Source organism: Haliotis cracherodii, unplaced genomic scaffold (assembly GCF_022045235.1).
Source record: "Haliotis cracherodii isolate W230 unplaced genomic scaffold, xgHalCrac1.p SCAF_4, whole genome shotgun sequence".
Lineage (NCBI taxonomy): Eukaryota > Metazoa > Mollusca > Gastropoda > Lepetellida > Haliotidae > Haliotis > Haliotis cracherodii.
The window spans coordinates 37,442,953-37,457,112 of NW_027266297.1; the positions used below are offsets into that span (position 1 = coordinate 37,442,953).

The window sequence follows — 14,160 nt, forward strand, 5'->3', positions numbered from 1 at the left end:
ACACTTTGATATATCCAATGTGTAATGTGTTCATTGTTGATCAAACAAACATTATACTAATACTTGTATCAGTAAACATGTAAGTTAATGGTTTCCATGAAGTTTACTGAGGGCATGGTGGCCAGATATTTGTCATGTGTTCACCCGAATTATAAGTTTTAAAGTTTATATTAAACCAGAGATATAATTGATAGAGTAGTCAACAAAACTAAATATGTTTTAGTAGTCATTCTATATCGACTGAATAAATATTTCTTTTCAGCTGAAGATTCTTAGTATCTATAGATAGACACCAACGACACAAATATGTTCTGTTTCTGACATATTTTGGCGCATTCGGTGAGGAAACAAACTTTCGAGGTACCTTTAGAAGTCGAACGTAAAATGCATAGCTGTCCATGGGTCTGTAACTATACACTCTTTAAAGAAGTAGGGGATCATGAGCAAAGAAGTAGGGGATCACCCAGTTTAGATTCTGACGCCCCAACACGACCGAAACATTGCACGTGGACCAAGCAATTCCTCCGTGATCGTGGGTTTGGGGGCATTCTTGATTTTGACACTTTGGTGAATGGTCGTCAAATCGCTCAGTGCCATTTGTAGTGTTGATTTTCATTATCCACAGTAACAAGCAAGCTCTCTACTCTTCCTTTCATTTGGGATCAAATTTGGGAATGCGTCGTCTACAAAGCGATGAACGCCTAAGAATTTGTAGAACTGGAAGAACTCAGCGAGAGGCAGCCAACATGTCCAATGTGTCTAAAATGTGTCATTTTACAGACATTGGAACACAATGTTCATGGTCTGCACCCCTCAGTGCGCTCAAGGTCAACTACACAAGTCTACGATCCATAAATCAGAAAACAGATCGTAAGAAATCGAGCCCAATAGCCAATCATATCACTGTTCACTTGTGCCAGGCGACCGGAGGTCAAGTTACTGTCGAGACGATTTAAAATTGTCCGGCGACACCGTGCTGTACCAACGCCAGCCGCCAATGGTGTTTAGAGTGTGGGAACTGGGGAAATCGACGATAGTCTCGTATAATGAGTGAAATCAAATGAGTCCAGAGTTTCTCTGTACTTTCTGGATAGCCGTCTTGAGGCATCCTAACAAACGTCAAGGAAACGTCAAAGTAAGGCAACATGACAGATTTGGCAGCGGGTCTTTAATGATACGAGGCTGGATCACTGTAGAATGCCACTGCATATTGTCCATGGAAGGGGCACTGATAACGGATACAACACACTGACGTCAATGTTGTGCCGTTTGCGTGCCATGCTAGTCTACGTTTAGTGTTTCAAGACGACAGCGCTCGTGCCAACCGTGTTCATAACGTAACTGACTACCTCCAGCAGCAAACAATCACCAGAATGTAATCAATGGCTTGCCATGAGTCCTGACATTTCCAAATAGAGCACGTCTGGGACATGATCTGAGACTTGTACGCCGTCAAAGACAACTGTTACGTTAGCCGAACTCGGACAAGTTATTGGGAGATTGAATCGGACCATGTCATGCGGTATAAACAAATGTTTAAGCAATCGTGGGGGCATGACCCATTATTAATAAAGTCTTATCAAACCTTCATGTTTTGACTACACACCCCTGTCTTCCTTCCTGATTGTTTTGCACCCTTTAAATACACCCCCAAAATGTTCAGTTGATTGTCATGTTACACCTAGTCCTTCTCGTTTCTTATTCACCCATTACCATCACTCGATATTTCTTTGTATTTCTGTAATCCTGTTATTTTCGAATATCCCTACTGGATATTTCGAGAGTATACTTGGCGAAAAGTGTTGTTGACATGTTGTTGTTTGCATATGTTACCAATAAAAGCGAATGATGTTTTATCATAGTGGATATATGTCTGCGTTATGGTGGGCCTTTCGTCTAATAGCTGTGCACGTTGTTTCTTTTTTAAACAGAGTTTGGGCACGGGTGGCCTAATCGTCTAAGGCGCCACAATTCGTTGTCCATAGTTGCGTCCCTAGACTACGCCAGAAACCTATGATCGCTGCTTCGAATCCAAATTCGCCTTCATTATGTTTCTATGGATATCGGCACCATATCCGTGCTCGTGGATTTCACCAAAGTGGGCTTCCCTCTAACATGACGCTGACACTCCGTGATATAACTGGAATACTGATCAAAGCGGTACTAAACCTAACTCATTCACCCACTCACTAAGTACCATAACGTCATCAGTATCATGGCAGTTAAATATAAATGATGCCACAAAACTTTCTTTCAAACGAAGGTAATAACTGACACACAGCGTACCGTCTACACAGTTTTCTCCAGTCCACCCGGATCTACAGGAAGTTCCACAACGACCGTCGATAGAGTCGCATTTCTCAGGCTGACATCCTTCATTGCACTGATTCATGCAGTCCTTGCCATATGTACCTGGTCGACATTCTGTAATGATAGTCAGAAACACACGTGACTAACAACGTATACAATATAAAATATGACGGAAATAAAGACAAACTTACTTGAAGTGCAGTTTTCCCCATGCCATCCGGAAGTGCAGTTACCGGCGCAACTCCCTGTCACGTGGTGGCAGCTGAGACATTCACGACGGCACAGCTTTCTACATCCAGGCCCATATTGCCTTTTCCAGCATTCTTTGGAGAAGGAAAAAAGATGATAAACAGTCTGAGGGCCTATTCTTAGCAACTTATGACCAAAAATACGGCAGCAATTCTTGAAGATGCCCTGAATCCATCTATTGTTATCTTATTCATGATGATTGTAGTAGTGACAGCTTTTGTGACAGTATATCATAAGGCAATTCACTATTAAAGAAACTCACAACACAATACAATCAATACATATCATTCATATATCTAGAAATCAGATTTAGCTTAAGCCCTATGCTAATTGTTTGGCGGAAAGACAACACAATGGTCAATGTCTTGACAATGGTAAGCATCATTCTACACATTTAAAAAAACCAAGAATAATCATCTCACGAAGAAAACAAAATGATTGTGTAAGCATCCATTTTATTTAGAACGTGAGGATACTGCTTAAAAATCATTTGTTGTTCCCTCGTCTTTTCGTGTTGATATCTGATTGATCGTCTTCACTCGAAAAATCTAACCCGTTTTCATCGTTGCTGTCATGACTAGTTTGACTGACCATGAGCTCATATTGATATGGAAAAAATATGTACGAAGTTATCGAGCGAAAATTCTACGTTTGCATCGGTGTCATTGTCTGGTGATGCCATGACGAACGCTGGTAATCTACAGAAAGAGTGATCGTCTGCAAGTAATATCTCCACTGTGGCGTCAGGTCACGTGAGGACAACTCTGCTTATCAAGTTTCCTCAACGTTGTTTTAATATCATATTCAATTCAATTCAATTCGTTATTGTATGAAAGGCCACAGGCCCATATACAACGGAGTTACATAACATATTTTATAAAATACAAAGTCAAGGTAACAATTCACTTCGTAACAAAAAAGCATTATGTATGTACAAAGCCAGTTGATGTTGTGTTATAAGATCCTTGCAAGACAGTAATGAAGACAATCTTTTAGCATTAAAATGAGATAGAGACCACTGCGGTAAGTACTTGTCTCTTAGATTTTCGTATATAGGGCAAATAAACATGAAATGGTATTCGTCTTTGACAACAATGTCACAAAATGGGCATAATCGTATCGATTTTTCAATAGATGAAAATCTCCCTGTGTTAATTTTTAGATCATTCAGGCCAAGTCTGAAACGAATAAGGGTGTTACGAGAATTCCTGTACCGTAAATTTGATAAATGGGATTCTGGTTCAAGCAATGACTTGAATAGGCGATAAGTATCATATCTTGAACTTTCATAAATATCTGAATGCCATTTCTGATGAAACATGTCAATGGCACGCATGCGAAAGTACTTAATGAAAGCATTTGCATTACCAGTTGTCTGGGACAGCCAAATGAAACTAAAGCCATATGTAAAAAGCAATGTACGAATACAAGAAGCCCATGTGTTCTTTCCAAGATTGTCGAGGTGTACGAGCATGTTGTAGGCTTTCTTGGGTAAACGGTGTTCAGGCATTATTACTATTTTACACCAATACTTCAAACAACGAGTGTAAGATCCAATGTACAATGGTAATCTCCCGCATTCTCCATAACCATATTACTTGGTGTTGACATACCAACATTCAAAAACTTTTTTCAAGCGAGGAGATGAACCTTTTCAATTGTATAGAACTCTTTACAACCCCATATCTCAGACCCGTATAGTAAAATAGGTTGTATTTGAGAATCAAATAATTTAAAATACATTTTTGGTGAAATAACTCCGAGCTTTGACATAACAAAGTGGACTTGTAACAGAGCTTTCTTTGCTCTGTTTGTGAGATTAATTACTGACTTATTCAGATTCAGTGTATGGGTAAACAATATGCCAAGGTATTTGTATTCATGCACAACATTAATACATGTACCTTTAAAAAACCATTTCTCTCTTGTGGCCACATATAAATGATTCAATCCCAAACTTTGATTGTAATTCTCCTATAAACTTAGGACTATTATTCTTCCCTAGGTTGCCAACACTGTACATTATGCTTTCGACTCTGCTTTTAGCAGGGATTTGAATATCTAAACGTTCGTATGTGAATCTGAAAAGCATATTATACCCAATTTTTCTACAACGGACGTTTTGTTCCGAATTCATGGCCCTGCATGAATTCAGTGATTTGTGCACCGAGACAACATTCTCAGTACTTACAAAGTGATGTGTTTTGAGGAGATTTATATTTTTTGTCCTTGTGTACATTCTAACAGTGGTTAAACAGACCGAAGATGGGTGACATTTTTACCATGACCGCAAATTCCATTAACAGCCTTGATATCTCGTATTTTTGTGTTCCCTTATTTTTTTTAACGAGAACTATTAAAAGTTGGTTAGCAATAGAGAAAGAAGAAAGATTAAAGAGCCCGCGCCTTGTCACTAAGGCCACCCTATTGCACTTTTACAGAGTATGGGGGCGTATTTCTTTTCCAACGTCTCAATTGACCAGATTGAAGGTATTCATTAACCCACTGCATTTTCAGGCTTGATGAAGAATGTGTATACTTTGGTTTTGCATGACTTCAACAGGTGTTGTCAGCTGGTGTTGTCTACGTGTGTTGTCAACTGGTGTTGTCAACTGGTGTTCCACATATTTGAACAACTGATCATGGTATACAGAACTGTTGAAGTGTCTCATACTCAAATGATGACGACATGACGACAACAAGCAAGATGTAAAAGACAACAGTTCAGCTTTGGTTGTTTTTCAAGTTGGTCAGGAGGCAAATGACATATCTCTTAATACAATACACTCAAAACTGAAAACTATTGAAAAATGTTTACACAATGGGCGTAACGGTTCCATCATGGATTTCATTGTTGCTTGCCTTACTTAAAATGACGTAACATGTTCATTTTGATACTATTGCACAACAAAAATTCACTGAAGGGACAATGGAAGTTCAATGGAAGATCCCCAATAAAAAAATTAGGAACACGGGTCTTTCGCATGCCTTTGAAATATGCATGTTGGTAAAACTCGAGTTACTTATTGATCATACCTAAGTAGTATTCCAAACTTTCACTGTTTGATACATTCCTGATGATTTGCTGCACTATAATATCCAGGTTTACTGTTTATGGCTTAACATTGCTTTTAACGGTTTTGAGGAGATTTAGGAAGTATTATAATTAACAAATATTTTCAGGCTTGATGAAGAATGTGTATACTGTGGTTTTGTTTGACTTCAACTGGTGTTGTCAACTGGTGTTCCACATGTATGAATAACTGATCATGGTATACAGAATTGTTGAAATGTCTGATACTCAAATGATGACGACATGACGATAAGTAGCAAGATGTAAAACACTAGCTCAGCTTTGATTGTTTTTCTAAGTTGGTTAGGAGACAAATGACTACTCACTTGAAAAAATACACTCAAAACTGAAAACTCTTGACAACAGTCCACAAAATGGGCGTGACGGTTTCATCATGGATTTTATTGGTGCATGCCTTACTGAAAGTGACATAACATGTTCATTTTGATATTATTGCACAACCGCAAATAACAAAAGAGCTCGAGTCCAACAGAAGATCCCCAATAAAATTAGGAACACGGGTATTCCGCATGCCTTTAGGAATATGCATGTAGGTAAAACTCGAGTTACTTATTGATCATAACTAATTAGTATTCCAAACTGTCACTGTTTGATACATTCCTGATGATTTGCTACACTTTAATATCCAGGTTTACTGTTTATGGCTTAACATTGCTTTTAACGGTATTGAGGTGATTTAGGACGCATTATAATTAACAAATATTTAAGTAACATAGTAATTAAATATTTTGATAGTTGCTCAAAGGGTAGTTATTGAGCTGACATATTCACGTCAAATATTACACCACAACATCTTATTTACCTCCACTAAATTATTTGTGATATGTTCAGCTAATGTCAACATTCATAGATTGCCACGGGTGAAGGGAGAGATAAAAGTGCAAAACATATGAAGGAAAATGTCGGGCAAGTAGACAAAGTCACAGCCAAAGTATGAGGAGGATACAGGTTGATGTTATTTCCAAATGAAATTATTTACATCGTTGTGGAAAGAGACTTGATGAAAAAAGTCGATTGAAAATGATATTGATTTGTTGACGATGTCAAGATGATCTATCCTCTCCTTGTTTGAGACATAGATCTATCATTCGAGAGATTTCACTGCTGCGAGCACACTGTTCAATACTTCCTGACAAAAGAATGCGTACTTCCATGTTTGATGGTTGCTAAAATGAAACAAACAAGAAGAGGTTATTCGATGGGGATATATTTTATCGGGTGTCATAGTTGTGTTTTAGACCTTAAGTTTTCAGTGTCTCGGCGATTGTTTTCAGCCTGCTAACGTTTTGATAATGTTTGTTATGTTTTAGCCAAATCCAATTGTCAAATGTATTTTGCCTATTGCCGGGCAGTTTACAACACTCTAATCAAAACTTTGTTGCCTGCTTGTTAACATGACCATGACTATAATTTACTCGCTATAGTTTGTTGCTCACACATTCAAAAGTTTATTATATTTTCACTTTGATGTACCCATGTGGGTTTGTTTCCCTCTTTCCCTTTCCCTATTCCTTTGTTAACATAGGTCCTCAACACACTATTGCTTCGTGACATACAACATAATATGATCACGTAGTCAGGCTCTGTGTCTTGTCTGAATGCCTGTCATCGTCCACGACTGTGTCGATCGTTAGTTATGTTATCAGTCAATAGGTTGCCTGGTTCTGGCCATCGTGACATAACTGGAATATTGCGGACTTCAGCTTAAAACAACATAGCATCGAGATGACAAATTAAAGATCCCTAGGGAATTACCATTTTTAAACAAAAGAATTGTGTCACATATCTTCTATCTTTACCACGCTGCATTGGCAACCGACATCCTGAAAACACATATTGTAAAAACAGTAATGTAAAAAGTTTGACACTTACGTGTGGTACATTGATCTCCTTTCCACCCCGACATACAGCTACAGGTCCCGGTATTAGCGTTACAAGTCCCCGACTGACATCCAACACCACACACTACACAATCACGTCTATCCATGTAATAGCCGCCCTTGCAGTCTGTAACGTAAATGATTGAGCGCCGAATAACGCATGTTTCATGAAGTCATGTGACGTTAGATTGTGTTACGGCTGGCATCCTCACTATTTGATACTGATGCAAAAGCACATGCATATGATCTAGTCTAAATCGTACAATGCATGTATGATTAAGTAAAGAGTTTTGTAGTTTTTCATTGATGCGCATTAATTACATCAACACAATATTACTGTACACGTACAGAGAACAAACCAAAAGTATAGTGTTTGTGAAGACCAGTCAATAGCAATACTTCAGCAATAATCGACTGGGGGCGACGTCCAAGAGACTAATGACCATTTTAGGATGACAAAATACTTTTTTTTTAATCCGTTTAATGCTATTTTGATTACTTGTTAAATGGGCATTGTCAGAAGGATTTATGAGCATCAGGTACAAATGAACAGGGAAGTCGACTTGGGAAGGCGCTACTAGAGCGAGTCGTCCTTTGTATCATATCTGCCAATGAGCACCTGTAGTGAGTGAAAGTAACTTTGGACGCACATCTTTTCAGAAAGCCTTCCATTACATTTCCACATTTTTGGTGGTTCCACTACATCCTACTTTCTTCACATGCAATAATATCTTAGAATTCTAAAAAGAAAGATAAAAGAATGCTCTGAAACGTACATTTAATAAATTACGTCAACGCATCAGCTCACTCGTTTTGAACCCCCCCCTAACTCTTTCACTTAAACAATTCTTGACAAATTGAAGGGATGTCCTTAACTCTAAGGTCTTAGGGTTTGGGTAATAGCGATGGAATACCCAGGGATTGTCCCCAAAAACAAAATTTGACAAACAGGTAGACATGTATGTGGGCGGGAACTGCCCTTGAAACGTCGTATCCAATGTAAAGAGTCAATGTCATACCCACTTTGACCCCTCATCGCTCTTATTCAATCTTGTTGTAGCTAGCATTCTTTCACAAAATAGACACTCTGAATGTTGTGAAAATGACGTCACATATTTACCTCATAAATATTACATTAAAGAAAGTGATAACATACTTGGTGCGTCACTTTTGTTTTTTGATAACAAGAAATAACAATAAAGAATGTAATAATAAAATTGGTGCGTCACCGTAGGCTTTTGTTATTCAATAACATAACGTGTACAGAAAATAGTAGAGAGGCGATTAACACATGAACAAGAAGCAAACAATAGTTCAGAGACAGTACTTACTGTTGCATCTATTTCCCGTCCAGCCAGTTATACATGTGCAGGAACCATCAGTGCCGTCACATCCTCCATTACATCCAGCTCCACACTGTGTACAGTCTTGTCCGTCTCCGTAATGGCCGACACTGCAGCCTGGAAATTAACACATGTGTGAAATGTTGACTCCGAGTAAATCACAAGTGTGGTGAGAAATGAAAATGTTGCGAAACATCATCAGCGTTGTGTGATTAGCTTGTTATATCGTTTGATAATGTACAACATCCTCGAACTTCCCTCAAATATGATATCAATTTCCCAGCACCGTGATATCTGGGGTTGAAGAAATAGTTATTCCAATTTCAGTTGCTGGGATACATCGTGAAACGACTCGTCTCCCCATAGCAAAAAAGGACAGAGAACCACTTTAGATACACTTGACATCTGTTAAAAAAATTGCACATTTTACTACCCAAAACAAAGAAGAGCCCCATCTAAGTATGGCCATCTGACGTTTATATGATGTGTTGTGTAAGCTTTTTTGTACATGTATTTGGAGCACACATGCTGTGTATTTCGATTAAACGTTACATAACATATAATCGTATTCAGAATCGAAATGCTACAGGGACAGCAACCCATGAAGGTAAATGTGTTTGGCAGTTTGTACGTTTTACTATTTCCACTGTACAGACGTTATATGCAAGTCACTTGAAGTACAGTAAACTACAGTTATAACGAACACGCTTATAACGAATTAACTTTTTAGTCCCGACTATATGCTGTAGTTATGCTGTATATATGCTTATAACGAATTACGGATATAACGAACTAAAATTAGTAGTCCCTTTGAGTTCGTTATAACCGTAGTTTACTGTACTTTTTTGTGGACAAATTACTGCAGAAACATCATACTCATGTCATGACATACATACAACAAACCCTTATACAAACAATGCATAGTCATCTTGATGAATCTCAGCCATGATATCTCCAACGGCAAAACTCATTTAGGAGATACACATAATGTGTTTTGAAATTTGAGGTAGTCCCACTGTAGAGTAGATACCTCTTATTATAATGTAGAATTGAGCGCTTTAGCGCGAGTTATCAAATGTATAAATAAGAGACGTATAAATGTATCAATAATGACGTGCAAGATACTCGTACGTACATCTATTATTGACGCTTTTGCTCCCACGCTTGATTTTGAAAAAAATGATTGCTATTATGCAACAACATACCGAGTGCAGATAATAGCAGAGAGAAGATTATGTTAACTCAATAAATAACAACAAACAATAGTTCAATGATAAAACTTACTTTTGCATCTAGTTCCCGTCCAGCCAGTTTTACATGTGCAGTGACCGTCAGTGTCATCACACCTTCTATCACATCCAGCTCCACACCGTGTACAAACTTGTCCGTCTCCGTAATAGCCGACACTGCATCCTGGAAATGAACACATGTGTGTAATGTTGACTCCGAATGAATTACAAGTTGGCTGTCATTAATAAATGAGAGTGTTGCGAAACATCATCAGCGTTGTGTGATTAGCTTGCTGTATCGTTTGATAATGTACAACATCCTCGAACTTCCCCCAAATATGACATTAATTTCCCAGCACCTTCATATATGTGGTTGAACAAATAGTTATTCCCAATTCAGTTACCGGAATACATTGTGAAACGACGCGTCTCCCCATAGCTAACTAAGGACAGAGAACCATCACTACCATAACAGTACCGTAAGTATCATTCAGATCCGTAAGATCTCTGTTTACTAATAGTTGGTCTTTCCCTATCAAAATGTTTAAATAATGATCAATATCAAATCCGAAAATATTGCTAATAGTATATAAAGCCACTACTTTGAGGCTTTGCTTGGGATTACATACTAGTGTATATAGAAATGCGTACGTTAATCCCCGAAAAGGAAAACTAATATGCATATTATTTCCGAACAAGATAATGCAGTGTAAGAATTACACTTAAATCTAGACTACATTAAGCTACACATAACTGTGACAGATAGCTGACAGACATACCTGGAGGGATTAATAATATTGCAAAACAGTCATGAAGAAATATGAATATGTATGCGGTTTATTAAATTTAAGACCAGACGATGCAGGAATCCATATTCAATCTTTATTTCACGTACTCAAGAGGCCACAGGCCTATAGTACAATTTGAAGAATATACAATTCTATACAACTGATGTACATATCTCACCAAATCACCTCACGTCATTCCACATCGCATCTCAACACAGTCACATAATTTCACACATACAGTACAATACCATACCCTGTAACTTCATGATTTCTATTTTACCATATCACAACTTGTTATATCATACAACATATTCTATAACATCATATCATATTGTATCATTATTATAAGATCATACTATATAGTATTTTTTCATATACCATTATCATATCATAACATACCATACATACCATCGTACCATATATCACACCTATATTATATCACATTTCAACATGTCATATCACACAACACATTAGCAATTTCATAGCTTGTCCCATCATATCTTATCATATCATACCATTGAATGCCATGTCATTCCATGCCAATTTATATCATATCAATCAATCAATATTTATTCAACACTGGACGGGGGCGGTCGGGTAGCCTAGTGGTTAAAGCGTTGGCTCGTCACGCCGAAGACCCGGGTTCGATTCCCGACATGGGTACAATGTGCGAAGCCCATTTCTGGTGTCCCCCGCCGTGATATTGCTGGAATATTGCTAAAAGCGGCGTAAAATCATACTCACTCACTCACTCACTCAACACTGGACGACCACAAGCCATATAATATGTACACTAAAAAACAGTATTTACCCAATTTCTGTAATACACATAACATTATTGCATCATATCCCCTCATGTATCATATCACACTACAACTCATATCATATCACATCATGTCATGTCACATCATATCATTTCATATACATATAACTATACTAAACCATTTGTAATATCACGTCCCACAATATCATATGACAGCCTAATAGTTTAATACCATTTCTAACTCTTGTGTTTGTAGTTTATTCAAATGGCAAATATCTATAAAAGTGTACTTAATGTATATACACAATAGTTTCCTAATACCAAGCAGCTAAGATTATTCTTTCATAAGGTTCTGTTGGTATAAAGAGGCACAATATATGTACATGGAAACATTTTGTAAGATACTTCTTTTTGTGTTTGACAGCAGTGTAACAAATTTAATAATATTAGGGTACCTATAATAATAAGCTTGCAGGTATTTTTCTCTAAGGTGTAAATACACTGGACATACAAGTAAGAAATGAAATTCATCTTCTACTGAGTTTAAACTACATGGATTACAGATTCTTTCTTCACGAGGAATGTTTGCATAACGCCCTGTTTCTATTAAAAGGTCGTGAGAAGAACATCTAAAACGTGAAAGAGCCGTTCGAATTTTTTAACATTAACTTTTGATAAATAATCTTCCATAATTATTTCTGATTTAAACATTTTGTAATAAGAGCACTTGTTTGTTAGAGTCAATGATGCAGTCCAAGATTGTAAATAAATATCCTTTAATCTCTGGGTTAATGAAAGTATAAACATTGATTTGGAATACACATTTTGGTTTTGCCAAATATCACCAAAGCCACAACTGAAAAATAATTCTCTAACACCTGTAACCCAGTTTCTTTTCCCATTATTATCATAAACTATCATCATATTATAACACTTTTTGGGCAATCTGTATTAGGGCATGTCATTAAGTTTCAGCCAGTATTTAATAACTTTTATATTTGAATATACATAGAGAGGGAATCTTCCACATTCTCCATACACCACCAAGCTGGAAGTGTTTATTTTAACACCTAGATACTTTTTGCAAACATATAAATGAATTTTTTCTATGGCATCAAAGTGCTGTAAACCCCAGACTTCTGACCCATACAACAAAATGGGGAGTATCTGTATATCAAATATTTAAAAAAATGATTGATGAGAAATGGTTTCTAAAACTTTCAAATCCATATTGTTAACGAGTGTGCAAGTTAATGCTTCTGTCTATGATAGGTAAAGCAAAGGTTCACATAACTATAGCACATTTTACTATCCAAAACAAAAAAGAACCCAAAACAAAAAAGTACCCTATTCCCCTATGGTCAGCTGATGTTCCTATGATGTGGGGTGTATGGTATTATGTTACATATTTAGAATAAACGTTACATAACATCTAATCGTATTCAGCTGACATTGTTACAGAGACTGCAACCCATTAAGATAAATGTGTTTGGTGGTTTGTACTTTTTACTATCTCAGCTGCACAGACATTATATGACAATCAGTTGAAGTACTATTTCTGAGGGCAAATTACTCCACCAACATCATGCTTATGTTATGACATATACATATAGTGAATACACGTACAAGAAGTGCATAGTCATCTAGATAAATCTGAACTATGATACTCATAACCTATTCTTAAATACAGTAGACTAAAGACAAATGTTTCTGACAAATATTGTACACACATTGGCTACCATATCAGATGTACACATCCTGTCATCTAAGTTGTAACTCACATGGTACTGCAGGTACTTACTGTCACACCTGTTTGGATAAGAAGACCTAGATGTCCATCCTGGTTGACAGTAGCCTCGGTTAAAATAGCTACATTTTCCAGTTTTCCGATCACATGGAAATACACGACATCCGGGTGAACATGTCGAGACACAATTGTCACCATAGGAACCCTCAGGACACTCTGTTTCAACAGAAAGAGGATAAACTTTAGGACGACATTGATTAAATGTCTCATGTGCAGCAGAGGGGGGTTCAAAGATAATATAACTACCATCTGTATTTTAAAGCCTTCTCTTTACCAATCATGCAGCAGTTTAGTCGAAAACACTCAAGTCTGAATACATTACAGAAAACAGACTAGCGAATTCTACTATTATGATTAGTAACAGCGACCAGAAGGTTAGTAAACAACGAATTTACTAAGGTGGCGAGAAGGGGTATTATGTTTCAGTTCCGGCGTCAAGACCACTTGACATTGCTCCCTTCCCCTTAGGTCAATGTCACGCTCGCCTTATTTCATAAAACAAAACGATTATCAGTCAGAGTGTTAGCTATGTATTGGCTTTATAACTTTGTCAGCATGTATTCAGTGAAGAAGGCCGTTAGTTAAGTTTGTCAGTGTAAAAATTGAATTGCAGATTTTATTTTCCTGTCAATTATTTGTGTAGTATTGTGTAACTAAACATAAACCATGTCTTTAACCGGGCATTAATGGACTGAAT

At 37.2% G+C, this 14,160-nt stretch overlaps 1 protein-coding gene across 1 annotated transcript in view; it reads right to left on the reverse strand.

The window, feature by feature from the left end:
• Positions 1-14,160, reverse strand: part of LOC139479944 (cell death abnormality protein 1-like) — a 54,976-nt gene that overhangs the window by 17,214 nt on the left and 23,602 nt on the right. The window contains exons 12-17 of the mRNA XM_071262882.1: positions 13,458-13,619; positions 10,161-10,289; positions 8,865-8,993; positions 7,526-7,660; positions 2,502-2,633; positions 2,287-2,424 (exon numbers count right to left, since the gene is read on the reverse strand). Of these exons, the coding sequence (XP_071118983.1) occupies positions 2,287-2,424; positions 2,502-2,633; positions 7,526-7,660; positions 8,865-8,993; positions 10,161-10,289; positions 13,458-13,619 (825 nt within the window). The remainder of the gene's footprint in view (positions 1-2,286; positions 2,425-2,501; positions 2,634-7,525; positions 7,661-8,864; positions 8,994-10,160; positions 10,290-13,457; positions 13,620-14,160) is intronic.